The following is a 24688-nucleotide window of genomic DNA, read 5'->3' as shown; positions in this document are numbered from 1 at the left end:
AATATGCCTTAAAGATTGATTTGAATTTGTTGCAGTTATGATCAAAAAGGGAACTAAAAAGGAAATAGGAATTTTGAACCTTAGGAATCCCCTATCATTTTTTTTTTTTCATGTCTCTGCTTGGAGTGTGACTTCTTTCTTAATATGCTCTCAGTTTTTTGTATTAGAGAATATATGTATGGCACGTAATTGTAAGACACTTATGTATGGTTTGGAAGGAGTTATTAAGATTTATTCTTTTTTTTTAGTCTTCTTTGTATATGCCTTGTATTTCTTAAGACTATAAGCTTCACTTCTAAAAATGAAAAACATTGGCAAAATTGTTAAAAAAGTCTTTCAAAAATTTGTTTCTTGATGAGAGGAAATACTTTCTACTTCAATCTAAGCTGCTGGTTGCAGCACCAAATCATGTCATAAGATGGGGAAAAGGTTGAGTCAGAGGTAGCAGCAGGGCAGCATTCTATACTAATGGAGTATATAAGATTTGTCATACTTTTACTTCCTTAAAATGCCTCTTTAATTAAAATTACATAGATTTTTCACTATTTGTTGAGACCAGGTAATTTTTGCTGCTTATTTCACTGAAGACTCAATTTCTGACTGTATTTTGTGAAGTGGAGCTGAGGAGCCCTTGCTTTAGATGTCCTGAATCTTTCTCCTTGCTTTGCTACCCTTTTAAAGCAGCGTCAGGAAAATGGAGAAGGTCTTAAAAGGCATAGTGATTCAATACCTGGGACTCTATCTCCTCATGTCTCTATGAATCTGCATTTTTTTTTCTGCCATGCTAGGATTGAGCTGTGTCACTGTGGTTACTGAAGATAGATCAACCTCATGCACCTGAGAGAATGGTGATGGTATTTTGATATATGATATTTCTGGATGTGCAAGTTTGGTGGAGTCCTTGCAAAGGAATACCTTTTGTTTGCTTTTCATCTTGATTAATCAGCATGTTGCTTATATTTTGGGTAGCTCACTTGTAGTTTCTGAGCTGTGGCAGTTCGTAGTCATGTTTTCCTTGAGTTTTGGGGTGATTTGGCCCTGAAGTTATTTCCTCATCAATCAGACTGTCAGTGTAATGATGTCATCCATGGCTGCAGAGGGAAACTTAGGTTTCAGTGTTGATATATTTTCTCTTGCAGTGTTGAAATAATCTCATGGTTTGCCCTCCTCTCTGATGAGGAAAGAGCAGTCTACCAGAGGTGTTGGTTGCAAATATTTGGTTTGAGAATCAATTCCATGCTTCCTACAGTCTTCAGAGTAAAATCTGTAGGTTTGCTGATAACAAGTAAAACCATGTTTGGCTTTTTGTAGTAGAAGTCACAATTACTGATATTTCCCAAGTAGAGTGAAATTGAGAGCTTTTTCCACATTGATACAATGGCTCTTTTGAAAGAGGTGACAGTATAGAATGTGGTGTTGAAAATTTCAACATAGTTTAAGAACTGGATCCTCAGATCTAGATTTTTCTTTCAAATGCTTCAATTTCTGTAGGCATTCTTTGCCTCAGAAATGGAGTGTTGCAGTTTGATCTCGTGTCTCTAGGTCTTGTGTGTTGATACAGGACTTGAAGTCAATTTTTTTTCCATTGTTCTGCCTGTATTGTCAAAGAATCTAACGTAACAGAGGCTATTACCATTATTAGAGTGTTTCGATGCAGGCTAACAGTGATGGTTAAATCTCTCTATTTTTCCACAGTAAAACATGACATTTTAAAACTCTATGTGAATTAATGAATAAATAGATTCATCATAACTATCCAGGTGTTCCAGTAGTACTGTACGGTATATTCAGCATTTTTAAATTTCTGTTCTCATTTGCTTATAAGTTAATGAACAATAGAAATGAGGATAATATACCATCTCAGAGTTCCACTGAAGAGTTCTGCTTTCAGGCTTATTTAAAATGAATTGCAGCTGAATTGTAAGGGCACTGGCTTGTGATTGTTAAAGATGGGGTGTTCTCTGAGAGTGTTCTAGCAGTTCCTTATGGTCTTTGAGTGATCAAAGTTTTCAGTTTCTACACCTCTGATGCTGTTGTAGGCATAGACATTTTCTTGCAAGTAGAAGACTACATGCAAGCACAACAGAAGCATCTTCACCCACGCCATAAGATGATAATTCAATAGTGTGTGAAATGCTTTTATCTCTGAAAAGATATTCTGATCCTTCTCTCGCGTTACATACCTTTGTAAATGCGATTGCAGTGGACTAATCTTTATGTAGCTTGTTTAACTTGAGTGCTAAGTGAAGACCAGTCAAGTAGGAACATATTCTAATACAAACATTTTTGACAATTTCAGAATTCAGCAATATCCCACGCTTCTGATTTTAGGTGGTATCTGCAGAAAATGTTTGCTCTTCCCTTTATCTTCTGCATCTAGTTCTGACTTCGTTAAATTACTGAACTAGATGCAGGATGATTTTCTTTCTAGAATTTAAAGTATGAATACTTTTGAAGCAGAAATTTGCATTCTTTATCTCACTGGTTCTTTCCAAAGTCCCACCTTGTTTGTTTGTGAAGATCAAAGTGAAATAATATGACTCTTTGATATAGGATTTTTACTGTCTTTTTTTAACTAAGGGAATTTTTTTTCCATGCATGTTGGTTTTTTTTTTTAATTATCTACTTAAGTAACTGTGTGTGCTTTATAATAGGCTCATCTTAATGTAGTTATTTTTTCAGAACATTAATGTGATAAGGACTGCAGCATGGATGGTTGGTTAGTCTAGCACGTGTAGTTGTCTTTTCTGCTTCTGTATTGTGTATGGCTGGGAAGCCTCTAGTAATGCCTTTTAAGACACAGGCAGCAGTAATGTTTCTAATAACTGCTAAGCTTTTTGCTTTGGGCATTCTTTATTTCTGCCCTGCTTAAAAACCCCAATCGATTCAACTTGCTTGGCAAAATAATGTGCTATATTATGCTCCTTCTGAGTCATGTCATGGAAGCTTGCCTAGTGTTTGACAAATCTAGCTAAGCAGCCATGTGTAGCAGACTGCCTGGTGCTGTCTCCTTTTTGTTTTCATTAAGTAGCTTTACTTGTCTGCCTAAATTTTAATCTAAACCCTGCTGATCTTTCCAGTTGCAGGCAAAACTGTAACCATCTCACTTAAAATAGTGTATTGATAGTGGTAGCCCAAAAGTGAACTTGGGATAGTTCCGTCTTCATTGTGCTGATCAGAATATTAATATAACCTCCTTTTAAGATATATTGATGTGTATGTAGCATTTTCCTTACAAATCAATGAAGTAAACTGAAGGACATGTATTTTGTATTCTCTGCAATATAGGAACGCATGAAACTTGAGCTTAAGTATTTTGCATCAAAATCTTCCATTTCCTTGTTAAGAACCATACTTTATATAGAAAATACTTTAAACTTACACAAAATTAATTAATAAAATGTTGTTTTCCCTTTAACTCTTTTTTTCTAGTATTTTTTTTCTCTTTGGCTTTTTGTATTTCTTTTTCCTTCATCTGTAGCTATCTACCTGCCTTTTTTGTTGTTGTTGTTTTGTTGAGATAGGTCACTGTGTAGAACAGTAGCTAGTAAGTAAGAGTTGAGTACCCTCAGAAATACCATGTTTGGAAAAAGACCAATCATTTAAATCGTACCTTTCAAAATAGTTAAAAGGTTGCATATGGAAAGCAAAAAATCAAAATGGCAAACAGACTGGATATTTGGATTTATTTTTAGTCTAAAGTTAAAACCAAATAAAATAAGCCTTTTATACTAAATGAGTCTGGAACAGTCCTTAAACACTTGTTGAATTTAGGACTGAAATCAGAGGACCCTTCATCTTAGAGAAAAATCTGTTACCAGTTTCACTGCTAACATTGAGAGCAAGACCTAATACCAGCATGCTAGGTGTAGTGTCCCACAGTGGTGTGTACAACTCTAGTCAATCATGAAGACTTTGGGAGAGATACTAACCACCTCCCAGAAGCACAAGGGAAATCTGCCTTTTTAGCCTTTTTATGACTCTGCAGTGACTGAACTCCCACAGTTTTCTGAGGGGAGCTGTTTTCTGTACTAGTTCCTGGAGTTTTTCAAAGCAAATCATTGCTAGATTGTATTTAGTGTTCCTTAACATGTCAGTGGCAGGCTTGGGTCCCGCGTTTCAGGAGGGATGGGTAGTGTAATAGCTTGGCAGGGGGGAAAGAAGAGGAGGAACTAAATGGGGATTGGAGGGGAGTTGAGGCCAAAAAAGAAAAAAAGCTTGAAAGGTCAGAGTAGAGCCTGCTGCTTTTCTTTCCCTTACTTTTTCTCTCCATCCTTCTCTTTCTCACAAGAGATTCCAGGGCTTAATGGTTGGGAGAGGAACCCTTTTTTCAAATTCCTTTTTGAACTTTAGGATTTCGCTGCAAATTACCCAGCTTTTCCCTCAGACTTGGGACAATACAGGCGAGATTGGGCATGTGTAACCCTTATACTGCCAAATCTTCCTGTAAAACTGGTACGGTCAGGCCTTCTTCACTAAAATGTTAGTGCTGTAGACAAATAACATTTTGAATTTTGTTAAGTTGCTGTAATTTAATGTATATATTTGTATAAACAAGAGCAAGGATATAATTACAGTATGATTTTGGAATTGTATTAGTTGTAAGGAGATATGCAGGAGACAGTATTTATAGTAAAATATGTTTTAAGATTCTTTTAGAATTGGAGATTGTCTTGAGACAAAGTTGGTTTTTTTATTAAAGCTTTACTTTCTTTAAGTATCTGCTAAGGAATGGACAAACAGAACTAGTATTCTATCTGTCCCAATAATTAACTTGATCTGTGTTTTAAGTGACTTAAGGTCTTTTTACTTCAGAGTATTTTGGAAATGCTGTTGTCTAGGTTAGAGATTTAGATTGGCCTGGTGTATTGCTGTATAGCAGGAGGAATAGCTATATATATGTACAGCTTTAATTTAATTGCTTCTAGTATTAAGATTAATATTTTGAAAGGCTTTGTTTGGCAAAGGTTTTCTGTTCCTCTGATATTTTTTTTCTTTTTCTCCCCCCTCTCTGTGGTATTAGCTTTAAATGGCCAAATTACTACTCTAAGTCAGAATAAATAACTTTCAATTTTCCATAGGAGCTGAAGTTAAAAGATGAAGAATGTGAAAGGCTTTCTAAAGTGCGAGATCAACTTGGACAGGAATTGGAAGAACTTACAGCTAGTCTGTTTGAGGTTTGTTGGAGTCTTCGATGTGATATACTTAAAGGAAGCAGAGCCAGATGTTTTATGTAGAATCAGTATATATTGTATGCTGACTTTTTCTGCAATAAGCTTATAAAGGGATTTGTGTCCTGAAGACGTGGGTGTCTTGTAGTAGAGGCTTAAGAGCAAGCAGTGGACTTATTTTTTCACTTAGATGAAAGAGACCTTGTTGAGCTTGTCAGTCTGCCTAGACATAAAATGAAGAAAATAAGGAAAATATATCAGAAAACTTAAAACTACTTAGGCTTATTTTTTGGCATAACTATTTTGAGACAGCTTCTCTGTCTGACAATAAGGCTATCTAGACGAGAGCTAAATTTGGGGTTGCCATGGTGACTAAATAAAAAAATAACTTATTTCCAGATCAATGGAGGTAGCAAGTATGTAACTTAACCATGCTTTCTGCTTTTGAATTTTGGATCTGGCAGCATGCTACTCCCACAAACTTGAAAAGAAACATTAATACTGGGTGATGCACCAGGGGAACCTAGTTACCAAGTGAGAAGCCTGAACTATAAGTGGGACATTTTCATTCAAAAAGGCGGTGGTAGTGCCAGCAAAGATTATGAGCTTGTATTACACACACACACAAAATCTTAATACCATACTTGAAGCAGGATCAGTTCTCATTTTGTCATAGGAATATATGTAGGAATGCCTAGAGGCTAAGTTGTGATACCCATAGCTGTCAGAATAAATGTTATAATTCAAAGATGACTTATATGTTTACCAAATTGTAAGTATTGGTTTTCAGCATATGCATAAAGATACAATGTCAGGTATGTTCTAGAAACAGTATTTAAACCTATGATAATGTATTGGTATAAAAGTGCTATTAAAACCTTGAAAATACAGACATTCAAAAATCAAATTACAAACTGCTCTGTGGGTTGGCAGTGTATTTTATTACATCATCCATGTAGGACAAAGTTACTTAAAATATTAAGTAGCTCCTGTGTATAGAGAATGAATGGGAGACTGGAAAAGTACATTCTAGCATAAATACTTGTATATGTTGGAAGGGAGGAAAATCTTAGGCAGGTATTTTAACTGTACAGGAATAAAAATAAAATTGTCAGTGAAATTTTAGGTTAATGACACTTCATAACTTAGAACAATGAATACATTTGTTAAAGCTATGTTTGAAATACACTGTATTAGTAATAATTGAGTTTTAATTATTCAGAACTTCCAACTGTAGTGAACATTTCACTTGAATTTTCTTTTGTGATTTTGTTAGGAGGCCCTAACAAAATACAGTGGTGAGGTTTCTTGATTTTTTTGGTCTGGGATCTACGGCCCTTGAATTCAAGTTCTATTCAGAATCCCATTAATTTTAATGACCATATAGGTGGATATGCTGAAGCTTATATTAATGCATCCCAACGGAGGTTTGAGACTTGTTTTGCACAACGGGGTGTATATATTCTATTATTACACTGTAATAGCACTGTAACATGCTTTGCTTTCAAAAGTGCATCACTAAGCAGAAACTGCATGGTCAATGTTAAATGTATTTGTACACATTGTATAAATGTGTATGTTCCCATTCTTGCATGTGTCTGTTTTTACTTAAGAGAATTTTACAAACCCATATTATACAGCTCTGTTGAATGCCAGCGGGAGCCAGATATTTTGGTATGATGATATATTTGGTATGAACCTTTTTTGTTTTATTTATATAGCGTCCAGATATGTGCTAGGCGCTTTACAGATATGAGAAGGATCCTATCCCAAGTAATTTAGTCCATGGCCCTGGTCTTTCAATCTTTGTTGCCTTCAGTGAGTACCAAGTAAGAAGAGTAATTTGATCACGGGCGCAAATTGCTGGATCAGAGCCTAAACAAATACATTATGCAGACAGAAGGCTTAGAGGTATGAGGTGAAAGGATGTTAAAAAAAATTCCTAGTCCTTTTACACTTTCTTCTTTACTGGCTTAGTTTTGTTTCTTTACTTGGATTGTTTTTTAGTGCTTTTTCTGTTCTACTTAAGAAACGTTTATTAGTCTATAAACTGTTGTTTAAGCTGTTGCTTTGTCTGTTTTATTGATGGAAATAATTTAGACTTCATAGTTGTTTGACCGGTTCCTTCATGCAGAAATTTACAGTGGAGTAAAACTGGTTACTCTGGCTAGAAGAAGGGAGAAGTTCTTTTGAATGTGCTCATGTTGATTTTGTTGCTACTGGTTGAGTTTCTTGGGAGTCAAGGAGCTTGACTTGTCAGCCACCATAGTGACTGGAGCCTGGTGTTCATGACAGGTATCGTTCCTGCTGGGAGGGGGGTGGGTGAAGTTGCTGGATTTCTGAATCTGGGCTCAGGACCAAGGAGAAGAAATTTGGTGGGCCAGTCATGAATCCAGATGAGATTTATAGATATTTTTTTGTATGTAACTATTTAATTTCAGACTGTTGCACAACTTACTATTCTCAAGTAGTCTCTGTAAAGCAAAAGGATGTCCTTAGGATTTTTTTTTTTACTGGATCTTGTAAATTTGTGTGAAGCATTTACACCGGCTAAACATTTTTTATAGGAAGCACACAAAATGGTTAAAGAAGCTAATGTCAAACAAGCTGCAGCAGAAAAACAATTAAAAGAAGCACAGGGAAAGGTGAGGTTTTTTCCGTCTTGCTTTGTCTTTTCATATGGTTATAAATCTAAAGTGTGAATCATAAAGATGTAAATAGAGCATTACCTGTATACATTAATAAAATATATAATCAGTTGTTTTGCGTTGCCTTGGCATATTCTTAGCTAGTGCCAATGGACACAGAGGTAGTGTTTCAGTGTTATAGCGTAGCTAGCAAGGTGCACAGGAAGCCAGTGTTACAGTTGTGTATGCAATTGCATAGACATCTGTGTGTTAGCACTGTTGGAAGATTAAGTCTTAAATTTGAACCAAGATAACTGAATTTTTTTTAAAATGATTTAACATATTCATAGCCTCAGATGATATTTTCATTTGCTAATGACTTTATTCCCTCCCTCTCCCCAAGATTGATGTCCTCCAGGCTGAAGTAGCAGCATTGAAAACACTGGTACTGTCTACTTCACCTACATCTCCCACTAAGGAGTTTCAGTCTACTGGAAAAACTCCTTTTAAGAAAGGCCATGCAAGAAACAAGAGTACGAGCAGTGCTATGGGTGGCAGTCATCAGGACCTTACTATGATGCAGCCAATTGTAAAAGACTGTAAAGAGGTAACTGTACAAGGATTGTCCTATTTTTGCTGAAAAGCTGGCTTTGTTTTGTTTTACTCACCGTAAATTGAGAATATATTAAATCTTTATGCAATACGGGCTGTTTTAGAGATATATTTCAGTAATGAAAGAAAATTTTTCTTACATACCAAGAGGTGGTGATTTTTCCAAGTGTGTTTTTTTTAGCTTTAAATCATTACAGGAAGGTGAGATAAGAATTGAAATATTGGAATTAATAATTTAAAGATGGGAATTCAAAGAAGAAAAATACAGTATAACTGAATGACAAGTCCTGGTGGCTTTTTGCAAAGTCCATCACAGCAAGTTCATAAACTTTCATAACTGTTTCATAAACTGTCATAGAAAAGAGGAAGAGCCATTTTATAGATCAATAATGGTTGAAAGAGGCCAGGGAAAAGACTGAGTCAGTGATTTATTAGAGAACAGGAGAGTTACCGCTGAAGTACCAGAGTGGCCTGTGATTTTTTTAATCTACTCATGTAATTGAAAATGGTAAAATAATGAGGCAACAGGTTGGTGCTCAAGATCTTGGAACGGTAGTAGCAAAAAGCAAAGAATTGAGAAGGATCTTACAATACTGAGTGGTTAGTAGAACAGAGATGAAATTCAAAATCTATAAATGAGAAATGAGGCATCTAGAAAATAATGCAACTCTAGCAGAAATGCAGTTGTGAACTTAGAAATATCTACATTGTGCTGGGAAAAAAAAGCGTACTTGTGGATAATTCTCTGAAAACACCGCCTCACTGCTCAGTGATCATCAAAGACCCACAGAGCCTTAGAAGCTGTTAGTAAAAGAATAAATAGCAAAACAAAAAGCATTACACTGCTGTATAAATATGTAGTAAATAGGTGTGTCTGTGCATGCAGCTATGATATTTTCATCTCTGAAAGGACATAATGAAAATATGAGGAAGCATGACACGGTCAAACCTATGGAAGTATTTCTGTATATAGAGAGACACTTGAGGTAGAACAAAAATCTATACAATCACAGGTGACACAGGGAAGATGAATGGTGAACAAATATTAATGATTTCTTGTAATAGGAAAACTGGAAGCTAAAAGGAGAATAATTTTCAGTCAATACATAATGAGACTTTACAACTCATTGTCACGAGGTAGCAAGATTAAAAATATAAATGTATTCAAAATATAGTCATGCAAAGCGACAACAGAAAAGGCTGTCAAGGTATATAGAAGTTAGAGGTGACATGGCTTAGGAAGCTTCTTTAACTACAGATTGCTAGAAGCTGGGAGGCGGTAAGATGAAGACATGTCACTGTATTTCCTCTCTTAGTGCTCTGCAGCCAGCTCTGTGACTGCTGGCCATTGTTAAACAGGTAACAGGCTAACTGGATCTTCAGTGTGATTTACAGTGGCCAATTTTATACTTTATTTTGCCAGTCATCATTAAGTTCATGCTATACACCTTTTTTCTGTAAATCTAGAAAATAAAGACTTTTTCCAGATCTGTTTTGTACTTAGGCTTAAAAGAAAAGCTTTACATACTGCCTGCCCACTTTCAGTGGTATCCAGGATGTTTTCTGTATTAAAACTGAATCCTTGTTGCCCTTCAGAAAAGGGGAGAAAAGGGGAGAGCTGGGATGGAATCCAATTACTTTGTAATCACACTTAAGTCATGACTCAATGAAATTAAGTGTCAGGCAAGAAATCTCTTTTGCCTCAATTTCTTGTGGAGGGAAAGTGGCAAATGTGAGGAACATGCTGCAGAAGGTCCAGTCTGCCTGACGTTTTTTTTGTTTAGGTCAGTCTCCTTTCTATTGGTTGCATAAGGAGACACTGCAACACTGATCAATGCTGCTCAAAACAGGTTTGCAGTGACAGCCCAGGGAATCTGAGCAGGAGTACTTAATGGAATGCAACATGGGGTGAAGAAAGCAAGACTGCCTCTGGCATGGTGGTTGGGACACTGTTTTAAGCAGGGGAGACATGCCTTCCCTGCTACTTTCAATATCCAGTGCTTTGTGGTTTTCTTTACTGCTTTTGTTTATTGTTGGTCTAAGATAAATGTTTTTGCATTTCTGGGAGCTGGGTCTGAAACCCTCATTCTGCTTCCTTCTTGCTAAATGTTCTTGCCCCTGAGCTAGGTTACCCTTTGCGTGTCATTCTTCTGATTTTCAGTGACTTGGCTTCAAAAGAGGGGCTAAGAGTACCCTTGCTCAGAGGTATGTAGTGGCCTTGTGGTGTGGGCAAGATAGCTTTGGACCCTTATGGAGTGTCTACCACCCTCAGCTTTGCATTTAGAGATGTTGGATGAAGCTGGGTATAATACATGTCAACTCTTAGGTTTCTTTGTGGAAAGTAGATCCTAATTTGCAGTGGACTCAGAAAACTGCCAACATTCCATAGAAATGCTTCCTAGCATGTGGGAGTAAGCTCTAGGATAAGTAGACATTTCTAATTAATTTAGTTATTGACTAGATTTAGCCAAGCTGAATAGCTGCCTAGTAGGCAGGCAGGTAGTATCCACTCAGAGTAAATGCTGATGAATGCATCAGTGTTGTTCAAAGAGCTGAAATGTTTCTCTGATATTGTCTTTTACTGTAAAATGAAAACATTAAAAATTTAACTGAAATTATTATTACAATTGTCTGTACATTTAATTGCAGGTAATAAAAGCTTTGATCTAGTGAAAGTGCAGGTAAAGGCAGGGAGGAGATACACATGTAACAACATACAGTGTAGATTGGAAAGGAAGAGCATCAGGCTATATTCACTGAGCAGTTTTTGCACAGCAGCTTCTTTATAAATTGCAGGTTTGAGGGAAATTGAGTTAAATTTAGAAAATAACCAAGTTAATAGAAAATGCATCTTGATTTTTAGAAGCATATAATACAAATCAAAAATGACTTTTTTCTGCTGATATCTCTTGATTGTATTCATTTTAAAGCCAGACCTGAGATGAGTTTTAAGGTATGGGAAATGTTCCTTTAGGGAGCAAGTTACACCTATTGAATTTCACTTGTACAATGAGGTTGGTGGCTTAGCAACCGCAACATCTATAGACTAGCTTAATTAAGATGGTTGTTCCTGATTGTACCTGAGTGTAAGGCAAGTAGCTCTAATGGAAAACAAATTTGCCAGTCTAATTTTTCTAGGCTCTTTTTCAAGAAAAAAGCCAAAAAATGAGAAAAGAACACCCCCAAAATATGTATGCAGAAGAATGGGAAGTGCTAGGATCTCAGGGAAGGGGTAATGCAGGGGGGAAAGAATAAAAGACTGAAAGAGGTTGTGTCAAAGCAGCGTACTGATCTTTTGAATAGGAATAAAAATAAATTATTTTAATTTTTAGCATACCTTATTTTCCCTCTTTCGTTCTCATTTGTATTATTTGTTTTTAATACTACAAAATTTAAAAATCAAATCCTAGCTTATCTTTGGCTTGCAGCGTGCATCCCTTCCTGTAGCTTTGGGTTTGCGTCTTAGGAGTATAGGTCTGTGATAGTACAAGAAAGGGATTTAACAACCAGTTGGAAGGGAAAGGTGTGGAAGTCTGTGTCAGCAGAATGTCAAAACCAGAGTGAGGATGATGCTGCATCTGGGGAGCAGGATGGTGTTACATATCCCATTGGAGACTGGCATTAGTCTTCTACGTTGGATTGCCCTTGTTCTCTTTAGATTTCTCTGCTTTTCAATAATCACAGAAATGGAGATGGACTAAATGCTATAATGAAAATACATCAAGAAGAAAATTAATTTTTGGCTTTTTTCTGCTGAACAATCAGTTAAATTTTTCAAACCTATTCTGGAAACTTAGCAAATCAGGGAGAGGTAATTTGTTTGTTCCTGCTGGTGTGGTGACCAGTGAATGCATTACGCCTGTGTCTTGAAAATGATATGTTTTGATTTGCTTATATTTACAGTCTTAAAAAAGTGGATTTAAGGTGGTGTTCATCGCTGGGGCACAATAGCTTTCTTTTACAATGCAACAGAAAGCATTTAGTTTTAGTGCTTGTCATTTACTCTGGATATTTGCAAATGATAAATGTTAATTGATAATTGCAGTACTATAATATGTGAATCTTTGTGTTCTAGGCTGACCTATCTTTGTACAATGAATTCAGATCTTGGAAGGATGAGCCTACTATGGACAGAACATGTCCTTTCTTGGACAAAATTTATCGGGAAGATATTTTTCCATGTTTAACCTTCTCAAAAAGTGAGGTAATGGAAATAGTCTAAATGTGGTCACTGACAAATGTTACATGAAGCCAATAAACTGTATTAAAAATGTTTTCATATGAAGTTTAACCATTTTTGTTTCATTAGAGTGTAACAGTTTACAGCGAAGTGCTGAAGTTTAGTCCGAAGTGTTGAAATGATAATTTTTTTTTCTTCACCATTATGCTGTTCCAGATATAGTCTTTTTAGGTCTACTTTGTCAGATGTTATTCCTCATGGTGGTTTTTTCCTGATATTTCAAAGATACTGTTTGGTAGAAATAGTGTCCTGTCACTGTCTTTTGTTTATATAGGGGGCAGTAGAGACCAATATATTCAATTTTGTGGACCAGTTTTCGCTCTGAGCAGGCTACAAGCACAGTCTGAGTGTTTTCTTGGAGAGAGGTTTGAGTTACAAGAATTAGATTTAGGGATTTGATGTGATTGTGCAGTTTGGGAATATAGTTTTAGATGAGATGAATTATGAGACTTTTTTTTTCTTTGTGTTACTCCTGCACACTCTCCCTTACAGAGGAAAGACCAGAGTTTTACCCGTCCTGGGAATACTGTGGATCCGATTCCAACTGCTTTGCTTTGTTTTTGTTCTTAAGCGGTATTTACAGGCCATAGTTGTGGTATTAGTCCCTACGGAAAAGGGACCATATTCTTAAATCTATATTAAAATAAGAATGACAAGCTTTAAAGCCCTCAGACTTAATATTTTTTCCCCCAATGAAATTAAACACCTCACGTGGAAAATGCTGTATTTTATTCATAATGTTTATCTGTTGTTTTCATTTGGTGTTATGGTCTTTTCCCGTGCTATTCATCTACTGTTACTTGCTTGCCATAAGCATGTGTGATCTTTTAGTTAATCATATACCAGTTCATTATGGTTGGTGTACAGCATCATAGGAACCTCTCCCACTAAAAAGTTTACTTGGTTACTATGGGAATTAAATTGGTTCTGTGATACGTGTAAGTAGGCCATCCTATTGTCTTTCCCAGCAACTTCATTTTGTGTTTTTCTGCTTCACTGGTGATATAATTACTGTAGATTTGTATTTCCTCTTAAGGAAAGAATGAAGCTTCTAGCACTTGTCAGTTATATCAGTTATTGTTTGGAGATGCTGGGTGTTGTGATTAACTTCTGTTTTCACTTGAATATCAATAGACTAATGTGCAGTTAAACCAAACAATAAAATACACATGTATTGTGTTTTTGAATAATTAGAAAGGCAGTTATTGGAATGGTTGAAGTATTACATTAACTCTTAATAGCCTCTTGTGTATATGTGTACTGTTTTGTTTTGCTTTTGGGAGATGGCAGAGAAAGAGTATTCCATATGAACTACCTTAATAGTAACATTCTGTTTTTAAAATATTCAAAGTGCAATAGAATAATGTCTTTGTTACTCAGTAGGAAGGAGGAACCTTGGCACAGAATTATTTCACTAATAACATAAATTGCACCTTCTTTTAAATCAAGTAATGGCTAGTACTTGTCCATGCTTAATCAGTAGTCTTGGGCAAGTGTTGGGCCCGATTGAGCAAAATGAGAGTATTTCTAGTGTCTTATGTGTATTTATAAAGAATTGACATTCAAAGCCTGAGGAAAGTTGCACATCGTATCATGAAGATGTTTTAACTAGACTACTGTTTGAAAGCTGCAGCTGGCTTTTCTATATATGTTGGCTTTTCTATATATGTTGGCTTTTCTATATATGTTGGCTTTTCTATATATGTTGGCTTTTCTATATATGTTGGCTTTTCTATATATTGTTCGCTCTTGCTTGTTTGGACACCTTACTAAAGCTATCTTTGGCTGAAAAACAGTGACATAATATTTACTTGGCTTTTGCAAGATAAGCAAGCATGCTGCATCATTTTTATTTCCATAGAACACTATAACATTAGAGCAGTTCTTTTAAATAAACAAAGTTTGTGCTGAATCCAGCCTCTGACAAGAACACTGCATGTACGAATGTATGTGCTCTTTGGGTTTATGAGGAATGACTGAAAATACAGTTAGTGTTTTAAACATGCTTGACTACGTTCCTGCCTGTAAAGGCAGTTATCTTGCCTCAGGGAGGGCAGGGTTATTTGGAGGGCAGGATTTAAACAGGAGCCTGGAAATGGGACTTCTTGCTCACAGTCAGAGCCAAAATCTCATTTGTAATTGAATTTCTCTTTGGCAAGTTGACTTTTTTTCGGTGTTCCTAATTTTACAGAAGAAGAAATATGTCACTGCTTTGAGGCAATGGATAATGCAGAGCTGTTTTTAACTGCTTTCTAAATTTCTCTTGCAGTTGGCCTCAGCTGTTCTGGAAGCTGTTGAAAACAACACTCTGAGCATTGAACCTGTTGGCTTGCAACCTGTTCGATTTGTGAAAGCTTCTGCAGTTGAATGTGGGGGACCAAAGTATGTTCAGCTAACAGACAGAGGGGGAATCTTGACTCATTTACGATAACTCTTGGATTGAGAAAACTGCTCTCAGCTGATCACCTCGGTCAAATCTGCTGCTTAAACTTTATTTCCTAAAATCTAGGACTTTAAGATTGCTTAAAAAAAGAAAATTGCTTTAAAAAAGAAAATTTAATGTGGAAAGTTAGCAACTAGTAAATTAAACTTTAAAAAAGACTTAATATTGAACAAACCTTCAAGACAAATACTCGTTTTGGAAGAGCTGTTTACTTTGCTTATGATGCATTGACTGCAAAAGAAACATTCACTTCCTTGGAGAAGACCATTCTGATACTTAAAACAGATAATTTTGAACTAAGGGCTGTCACCTGGAGAGTGTCATGAATGAAATAGCTATTGAAGTAGCACAGGCTGAATATCAGATACCTAGAATATTTGTAGCATAAGAACTGTAGGATGCATGTGACACACTGACAAAGGTAGCTGAAGGATTTAAGAGGAGATAAATAGATTTAATCCTTTGAATTTGAGCAGGAGGAGTGTAATGAAGCAGAAATGAAGGTGAGTTTGAACTTAGAGCAGGAAGCATGCTTGAATGACAGGAAGATTATCTTAGAAATTTTGGAATGGTCCTTGAGGAATCTGAAGCAAGACTTGTCAGGTACTGATATAGACATTGGAGTTAGGTGGGAGGGACTTGCCTGAGGCACTGGATTCATAGTGTGTGTCAGGGTTGAGCAAGCAGGGTCACTGTTAATCTGGAGCCTTCCGAATCTTGAGAAAGCCTTGACTTTGCTGTTGGACAACTTTTGGACAAGTTGACAATTCTCTCTGTAATATTTGTGTTGTCAGAGCTCAATTTTCTAATAGAAAATCTGACTCTTAAGATTTTTTTTTTTTCTTTCTCATTGCTATTGTTTTTTAGTTCTTTTTTCTCTGTTTTTGAGTGGAAGAGAAAATACACTTAAGGTATTTCATTTTTTTTTACGTCCTCTTGAAGGAAGTAGTATAAAATGAAAATTGTGTTTTATTACTTAGTTTTTGATCCTTTCTAGCCTAAAAAATTCAGACATTCATATATTCTTCAGCTTACTCCTGTTACCAGAAAACATGCTCTGTGAGCTGTAACCCCCTCATCAGAAGCACCCACCACCAATAATGGAGCTACTCAAGGGATGGTGATTTTAAGTTCAATATACACCACTGTGAGCTGTGTTCCATGAATGCAACAGAGAATCTGGACAGCCAGAAGCTACTGAAACAAGTCATGTGTCATTAAAGAGCAATTGGCAAATTGATTTAAAATCACTGCGGTTTAAGCAACTTTCCTATGTCTTGACATGATGAAATGCTTACTCAAAAACAGGAGACTCAGTTGCATCATTCAGAAGTTTAATGAGGTTTTAACCTATTTTATCCAGTGATAGATATATTTTTAACTGGAATTTATGTAGTCCTTAAATAGTTTGCTAGTTATAGATTAATGTTTTGAGATGTCTGTGCACAAATTGTAATTTCGTTACTTTAGTTTTATCAAAAGGATGGGTGTACTCCTTTTTCCCTTTTCCTGCTGTCATGTGCAACAAAAACTTTTGTGGTAGTGCTTGTAAATAAGTAATAGGCAAGGAATATGCAGTATTTAAGTGTAATTTGACAGCAAGTGTGTTTTGCTTTATATATGATTACTGGCACTGAATGAGAACAGGTGTTCCAGTTTTCACTGAATGAGAGTAGGCAGTTTGACATTTTTTATTTTTATACAGTGCAAAGCACTATTTTTATTGAAACCATGTTCTTAAATAGGTAACAAAATGTAGACAAACTGTAAATAATGATAAAAACTAGAGTAATGTTTTTAAAGGAATTATTTTATTGTACAATTGCCTGGGGGAAGGCGGAACAGTGGCATAAACTAGTGGGCAGTAGCCCAAGAGCAAAATAAGGAGCTGAAAGTGGAGAGCTGTGATAATAGTGAAGAAAAGTTCTTGATATACAGGAGTCATTGAATGGTGCCTGTGATGCTGTGTAGTAAGTGCTGCCCTAACGTGAGACAGCTGGGTTTCCCCACAGGATTCAAGTAATTGTCCCCATGGGGAACAAAGTGCTAAGCTGCATGTGTGCTGTACAGCACAGACCTGAGTCATTAGTAGTAACTGTCATGCCAGCATTTAACCTGGTGTGATGGAAGATAAAATATAGAAGGTAATTCTATAGCCAGAAGGAAAAAAGGGCTTTATTTTCTTAGCATTGAAAAGCTGTCTGTCTTCTCAGAAAAGCTTGACTGAAATTGCAATCAGCTTGCTTCAGCTCCTATAGCATTTCTTGGATCAATGGACTGCTGTCAGTCCTCATAAATTGCTATGGAAAATCATACACACTCTTCACTTTTCTCCTGTCCTATATGGTTCTGTGGACCAGCTGCAGGCTATTTAAAAGTGTTTCCGAGCCACTATTTAGAACCACAGAGGCTTAGTAATTCTTGTTTCACTTCTGAAAGGCTGCTGCTTCTTAGACTCCCTCATTTCAAGAGGTAGAAATGGAAGGGAGAAGAGCCAGCAGCTTTTAAAATCAATGAAACAGTGGATGCTATGACAACCTAGATCATCTGAGATGCTTCAATTTAGAAATTCCAAATAAATTCAATTCCCATTTTATTTACATTTATTAAGATTGTATTAATAGCAGTTTCTTTAAGATATTCAAACCTTTTTGTAAAGAATTTTTGAGGAACCTTTTTAAAATTCTTTGCCTTTTCCTGAATTGTTTTTTGGGAAGAATTTGTAGTGACTGCTAACTTGTCCTTGTTCCTGAATACAACATACTTGCAATACACCAGAAGTAGTAAACTTGATTATTTTATCATCACTTTTTATAATGGTAATCAAAAGAAATACTGCCAGACAGCCTGTTTTCCTTTGTCTCAAATTATTTTATACTGTTACTGTAAAATATGATTTCAATTTAGGCATAGATGCAAAGCTGATCTTAAAATGCATCTGAGAGAGGCTTCAGGGAATTGACTGCTATTCTGTAGGGCTGATATTTTTTTATGATGAAATGCAACATCAAGCAGAATTTTTAAAAAATCTGTTGAAATGTTGGCATCAACTAGTAATTTAGATTATGTTTATTTCACATATGAAGAGTCAAAGCAATCCCACTGTTCCACAGTTGTCAAGCCAGCTTGAATTAGTGAATATGGAAGTACATGACCAAAGCTGAAAAAAGCTTTAAAAATCAGAAATGCATCACGGTGCACTAGTAGTGAAACAAAATTAGTCCTTGTAGAACTAAAATAGTTGACAACATAATGTAATAATTACAACTTGTAAAATTGAAGGTAGAGACTTGGGTGTCTGTGCCGATATGCAGCAATTACATTAACACCTTAAAGACATGCAGATGTTTAGGCATTAATGTCAGATTTGTTTATTAAATTATGCAAACTTTGTATTTTGTAGGAAATGTGCTCTCAGTGGACAAAGTAAGTCATGCAAGCATAGAATCAAATTAGGAGATTCAAGCAGTTATTACTACATTTCTCCTTTCTGTCGTTACAGGGTAAGTAGATTTACTGTCATTTTGAGTAGTTTTTATTTAGTTATTCTTCCACACCATTATACAAAATTATTAAGTACCGTTATTTTCATATGGTTTCAGATCACTTCTGTGTGTAACTTCTTTACATATATTCGATATATCCAGCAAGGATTATTGAAACAGCAAGATGGTGAGTAAGAAATTACATTGACATATATAAATAGAAATTTACATAAGTGTGCATGCTTAAAACTTGCTATCTGTGCACAACCAGTGACCTGATGTCACAGAAAAGCTATCTGTTGGTAGTTGTCGTTGTTGCTATGAGAATTCTGTGCTATCCCTCCAATAAAGTTGTTGGGTTTTTTTTAACAGCAGCAACAAATTAAGCAGCAGTGATTTTTAGTCCATCTACCCCCTCCCACGTTATTCAATAAGAAATGTTATGAAAAATTCTGTAATGAGAGGAGTTAGTCACAGTTTTTTCCACAGAGTATTTACAAATAAAGGCTCTTTCACAGAATATTTAGATATTTGAGACAAAAAAAAAAACCCAACCCTTTTTTGCTTTTCTCTGGGCCACTTTTTCTTCTTTCACTAGGTATTTTGGTGTGTCTTTTCATTTCGCGCACTGAGAATTCAGACAGCCTTCCTTATGAGACACAGCCTTTGTTGTATCTCCTTTGCTTTCAGGAAGAACTGGCAAGGTTTACAATATTCTGGATTAAATTGTAAAAAATGAACAGGAAACTGTACTGTAATCATTCATCACCATAAAAGAAAATAATGATGATTTGATTGTATTTAAACTGTACATAATTGATGTAATTGTATTTCCTGTCCAGGTCAAAGAATATTGCCCAATAGCCTTCAGTCCAAGGGTTGTTGTTTTTTTTTTTTTTTTTGAAAGAAACCGTATCACTTAAGCTCCTGGATTTGCTAAGCACAGATAGCAGAAAAAGTGTCACTAGCCCCATGTCAATAGTTAATGAAAACAATTGCTGTAACTTTTTAAATTTATTTTTTTGTTCAGTTGCATTTTTGAAATGAGAATAACACAGCATTGCGCTGTTTATGGATGTCTGTGCTTTTCATTGTTTCAGTCTTTGAGTCTGTGTGGCTTAGCTTCATCCAGAATTTGGCTTGAATTTCCCCACTTTGATCTACCTCACCTATCGTCATCTCTCCTGATGCCCAATTTCAAGAGCTCAGTATTTCAGCTACACCCAAATCTTTTGTTTCCACTTCTAACCTGAAGTATTCCTGAGATGATGAGTAGAGAGGCTGTTCTTTACAGAATATAATGCTGTTCACTTTCCTTGTCAAAAGAGAATTGTTTTCGTGGAATTCACCAGAAATTCACCTATTTCATATGCTGAATTATGTTTAATAAAACCTTCAGATGGTGGTAATTTTTACTGAGGTACTACCATTGCAGAAGATCTTGAAAATTTGTTATTTAAGTTTTAATTTGGTTTATAGTTAAAAGGATTTACTTTCATCAAAAGGACCTGTATAGTATCAACTAAAAATTGCTTGCTTTGATATGAAGAAATTAAGTTAATATTTTTCCATCAAATAATGAAATATTTTCATAGTTATCAGAATTACTTATTCTTCACAAGAAGTTTTGGAAAAACTAGTTTGGTGTTTCAGCTCAATTGTCATCTTTAGCATTAAAACATGGAATTTGATTTGTAGCTTTATATAAGTATTTTATCAATGCCTTTAGAAGAATGTAGACACTCATGATAATTATCCGCATAATGCGTTACATGTATTTCTACTCAAGCACCATATAGTTTTTGAGACAGAGGTCACTTACAAAAGCAGTTTTTGAAATATGGTAGGGAGGACTTTGCACTTGTTGCTCAGGTTAATATTCTTTGTAGTCATTCTACAGCATGATCATGAGTGCAAGGGAATGATTTTTGTCTTGAATAATTATATATTCAATTTTGATTTGTATTGCCATGGCATCTAGAAGTTTAAGGTACTTGCGAAGTTCATCAAGTTTAGCAAAAGACAGACAAAATTAAAAAAAAAAAAAAGTATTTTTCCCCTCTAGTTTATGTTTCTGGCAGGGTACTGGTAGAAAAAAAGAGGGAGGAAGAAGGATTACAAATGGAAAAATTGAAACAAAATTACAGATTCCATGATGAAACAATTCTTATCCAAAAAGTTGTACTTTTTTCTACTTGCAGTCTTTTTATTTTACAGAAAATGAGTCAATGGGCAGGGCAATTAAGAAATGGCAGTTCACTGAAGCTGATAAGTACTGATGTATTTTTGTTCTCCAATTTAAAAAAAAAATCTCAAATTTGGGGATTTTTTTTTTTTTTAATAGGACCATGATAGAGAATTTTTAAAATAAATGCTTTACAAACCTTGTCACAACCAAGCACAAATAACCCTCACACATAAATTCTGGTTTTACTAGTTGTTTGCTACTTCTAAAGTTCCCCTAAACCGATGTACAGTGAGGCAACCTGTATGCATCAGTTGAAATAAAATATGAATCCTGTATTTCTGATGGTATTTCTGTCTTTTTTTAGTGGATCAGATGTTCTGGGAAGTTATGCAGCTGAGAAGAGAGATGTCACTAGCAAAACTTGGCTATTACAAGGAAGAGCTCTAAATCTTTTTACTCTCGCGCGTGCATGAACTTCATTGAATATACATAACTAAAATGGCTGAATCTTTTTTTGTCACTTGATATTTATTTCCACAAAGTGGGTCCAAGATCTTTCTCCTCCTGCAGATTGCACTAAGAAGTACTGTGATTGTTTTAAACTGACCTATGCTGTATATGCGTACATAGAATACTTAGTTGAACAAATGTGGTAAGCACTTGCAGGTGTATTAGTGATTGTAATTTACATTTAAAAACAAAAATTCTGATTAAAGTGTTAGTCTGAAGCAGTGTCTGCCTTTTGTTCTTTGTGGTGCAGAATGATGTGAACTGCCCTGATAAGTAAAACTGAGATGATTTTATGAAGAGGGAATAAATGCCTGACACGTTCTTCATAGTAGTGTTTAGGTACATGTATGTATCTTTGCATGCATATATGCCAATACAGTTAACAGATAATTAGGAGGTCTCGGAATTCTTTGAAGTGCTGCTTTCCTGTATGTTTCTATTATAAAACAATGTAAGAAGAGAAACATATGCAATGAAGAGTAGATATAGTGGGTATCTTCTCTCTAAAGTAGCGTGCTTCCAAGAAACAATAAAATTACTTTTACTCCTCTTTAGGTAGAAATCTATGCTGACCCCTGTCTGACTGATAAAAACTTTCTCTTCCCCCAGTATTCTTTTATTAGAGATCTTCAATTCCTTTTAAATGATTATTTCTTTTTCCTCCTGCTTTTGGGGGATTTCCAGTTTCCAGTGTTTTATACATCAGTTTCCCACAGGTGTCCTTGAAACTGGGAAATCTCCATTACGTGATTTCTTTAACATGCTGATGATGACTTCTGTATAATGTTAGCAGTTTGCTAACATTATACACAATTTGCTCCAAAGAGAACCTGAAAAAGGGTCATGGCTTCTTAAGGAAGATGCTTTTTCTTTTCAAGTGCTACTTTTGCACTTCAAGTTGAAGTGGCCCTTTTTGCTTGGGCATAGTCCAGGCTGAAAGCAGACAGCTGATGAGGTTGCAAGGAATGTGGTGTGGGTATGTGGTAGATTTGCTGCGTAAAAGCACTTGTGAAAAGACACTAGGTCTTGATCGTGACAGCCATTTAGCAATTGCAGATAAGATTAAAGCATTGGCAGGTAAACTGACAAACATTAGAAGTACAGGCAAGTTTACATAGTTGATTCTTAACAAGAAGCATCTTGATGGATACAGATATATTTTGTTTGATGCAGAAAAAAAAATAACACTGTTCAACACTGTCTTCCTGGTGTGTTCTGTTTCTACAGAAGTAAATAGAATGAGCGGTACAATTTAATACCATACTTGTGTTGCTTGTGTGTATGTGTGCCTGAAAACACTTTTCAAGTGTTGGCTTTCACCTGGCATATCAATGTTAAAATTACAACAATTAAATATTTTACTATTAATGGAGTATGTCCAGCCTGGGCTATTTCAGTACTGATGACATATTTTTATCAATCTCCTGTCACTGGGTACTAGTTCCTGCTTGTAGAAACCTGGAAGAATTCTACCTTCAATTGTTAAAAGGTTGTTTATTTTTCCAGTAATACTGAGGAAGTCTGGTTTTCTCAGTCTTTGAAAACAAACTGTGTTTGTTGGTATGATGTTTTATATTAAGCTCATAAATGCTTCCTAAATGATTGTTAATCCTTAGTTTACATAATGAAATCAAACCATTTCCAGGATTAGCTTAAAGTAGTTAAATGATAGCTGGTAGTTGCCGCTATTCTGACTTAAGCAACACTTGTAAAGGATTATTATTCAAGCAGAGAAAAGGATCCTTTCTAGACATGGCATTGTCAAGCCATAAATGGTGTCTAAAGTTTATTATGCCAAGGTGCTTTTCTCGTACTAGGGGCTACAAAGATGTACTCGGTGTGTGATGACTTTGACTCAGTTTTATCAACATCTTGTAAATACTGATCAGATTGCTTCTGTCTTCAAGCCTGTTCCCCAAGTCTTTTCTATATATTTTTTTTTAAATATAAGCTGCCTCTCATGAGAAACTTGTGTCACTGTGTCTGGGGCTTGTAAAAATTGCGTAACTCTTGTTTGTCTGGTGAATGTTCTTTTCTCAGAACATTTCTGAGTTCTTTCTGAACTAAGAAAATAGCCTCTTGACTTCACTGAAGCTTTTTTCACAACCAAATGCCTCTTAACAGATGCCTGCTGAAAACATCTGAATGTTTTTCTGCTCTTTGCCTGGGGGTGACAGAGCAGGGGCAATTTTCACTGTACAAAGATGAATTTAAAGAAAGTGAAATAGTTTGCTACTGGCCTTTATTCTGTGCAACCTTTGTTCAATGCAGCTCTTCCATATGCTTTTCAATGTTACTTTAGACAAACAGATTAATCTGTAATCCAGTTTTGTTAATAATAATAATAATACAGAAGTTCTGTTTCTTTCACAGCAGTTTGACTACAGTTTTTTTAGACCGGTTGGATTGTCTTGACATTCAGGGGCTTAAATGGGATAGTACATACAGTGAAACTGGTGATGGCTTTGTTCTTGCATTTTTGATTACTATTGCTTTCATCTGTAGTATTACTTACATCACCTGTGTGAAAGTACAGAGACAAGATAAGTAATTTTTATTGCTGCATTTTTGCGCATGTGTAATTATGGTTAGTACTGGGACCAAAGGTCCTTAAAACAAGAGCATTAGACATACTGAACGGAAGAGCGCACATCACCTTCATCTTGCCTCGAAAGCCTTGTCAGATTCTCCTTTGTGTGTAGCAGAGTTTAAGTGGAGCCCTGGCTCTAGTTACGAAGGAATGAAAACAGCTGGGACAAAGTCATTGAAACCTCTGACAAAAACATGATGCCTTCCTTGGCACGTTCATAGTCACCTGGAAGAGAGACAGTGCATTTTTTCTCAGTGGGATTCTTCAAGCAGTAGGAAAGCAAAACACTTCTACTGGCTTTTCATGGATGTGGTTGGAGAAAATGAGGCCTTGCAGCAGTTCTTTGAAGGTAAGATTCAAGTTTTAAGAGAGAGTCTTGACAATGTCTGGTGGCAGCAAAAATAGAGTAATTGTTTGGAGTTAGCTGAAGAAGAAAGGAAGAAGAAAAAGAGCTCCAAAACTCAAAGCTCTTACTTATACAAAGCTGTTGTGTAAGGAGATACCAGAATGAAACAGTACCAGTGGTAGAGATGACCTGCAGTGCCTTTCTCCTTGTACTTTGGCCAGAAGACCAAGGGAAGGGTGGACTCAGCCGGGCCTGCTGTGCTGCCTGGTAATTGCCAGGGAGAAAAACTGGGAAATGGCTGAGGCCTCCTGCGATCTGTCACTTGTGAGATCTTGCCTGTTTTCATGACATTAAAGAGCTCGCTCCCTGCTCTGTCAGAATGTCAGGTTAAAGAGAGGTTTCTTTCTGCTAATATTCTTCTGAAATGGCCTGATTATAATTGGTGAAATGGTAATTGTGGTAGTATTCTTGGGATC

The 24688-nt window shown here is 35.9% G+C and overlaps 2 protein-coding genes across 3 annotated transcripts in view; both read left to right on the top strand.

The window, feature by feature from the left end:
• The window catches only part of RAB3IP (RAB3A interacting protein), a 32479-nt gene extending 10982 nt beyond the window's left edge, over window positions 1-21497 (top strand). The window contains exons 4-11 of one of the 2 annotated variants that reach the window (XM_014964152.1): window positions 5082-5177; window positions 7739-7816; window positions 8202-8405; window positions 12486-12614; window positions 14920-15032; window positions 18497-18596; window positions 18696-18765; window positions 21131-21497. In XM_014964152.1, the coding sequence (XP_014819638.1) occupies window positions 5082-5177; window positions 7739-7816; window positions 8202-8405; window positions 12486-12614; window positions 14920-15032; window positions 18497-18596; window positions 18696-18765; window positions 21131-21213 (873 nt within the window). In that variant the 3' untranslated portion in view covers window positions 21214-21497. The remainder of the gene's footprint in view (window positions 1-5081; window positions 5178-7738; window positions 7817-8201; window positions 8406-12485; window positions 12615-14919; window positions 15033-18496; window positions 18597-18695; window positions 18766-21130) is intronic. The other variant, XM_014964153.1, reaches the window with a different exon arrangement.
• A 2672-nt stretch (window positions 21498-24169) lies between these two features.
• Window positions 24170-24688, top strand: part of MYRFL (myelin regulatory factor-like) — a 42614-nt gene continuing 42095 nt past the window's right edge. Inside the window, exon 1 of the mRNA XM_014963536.1 lies at window positions 24170-24215. Within this exon, the coding sequence (XP_014819022.1) occupies window positions 24170-24215 (46 nt within the window). The remainder of the gene's footprint in view (window positions 24216-24688) is intronic.

The sequence above is a fragment of the Calidris pugnax genome, unplaced genomic scaffold (assembly GCF_001431845.1).
Source record: "Calidris pugnax isolate Ruff unplaced genomic scaffold, ASM143184v1 scaffold44, whole genome shotgun sequence".
In the NCBI taxonomy this organism is placed as follows: Eukaryota; Metazoa; Chordata; class Aves; order Charadriiformes; family Scolopacidae; genus Calidris; species Calidris pugnax.
Note: the sequence above shows the minus strand (reverse complement) of the source record. Positions and strands in the feature narration are given on the sequence as shown.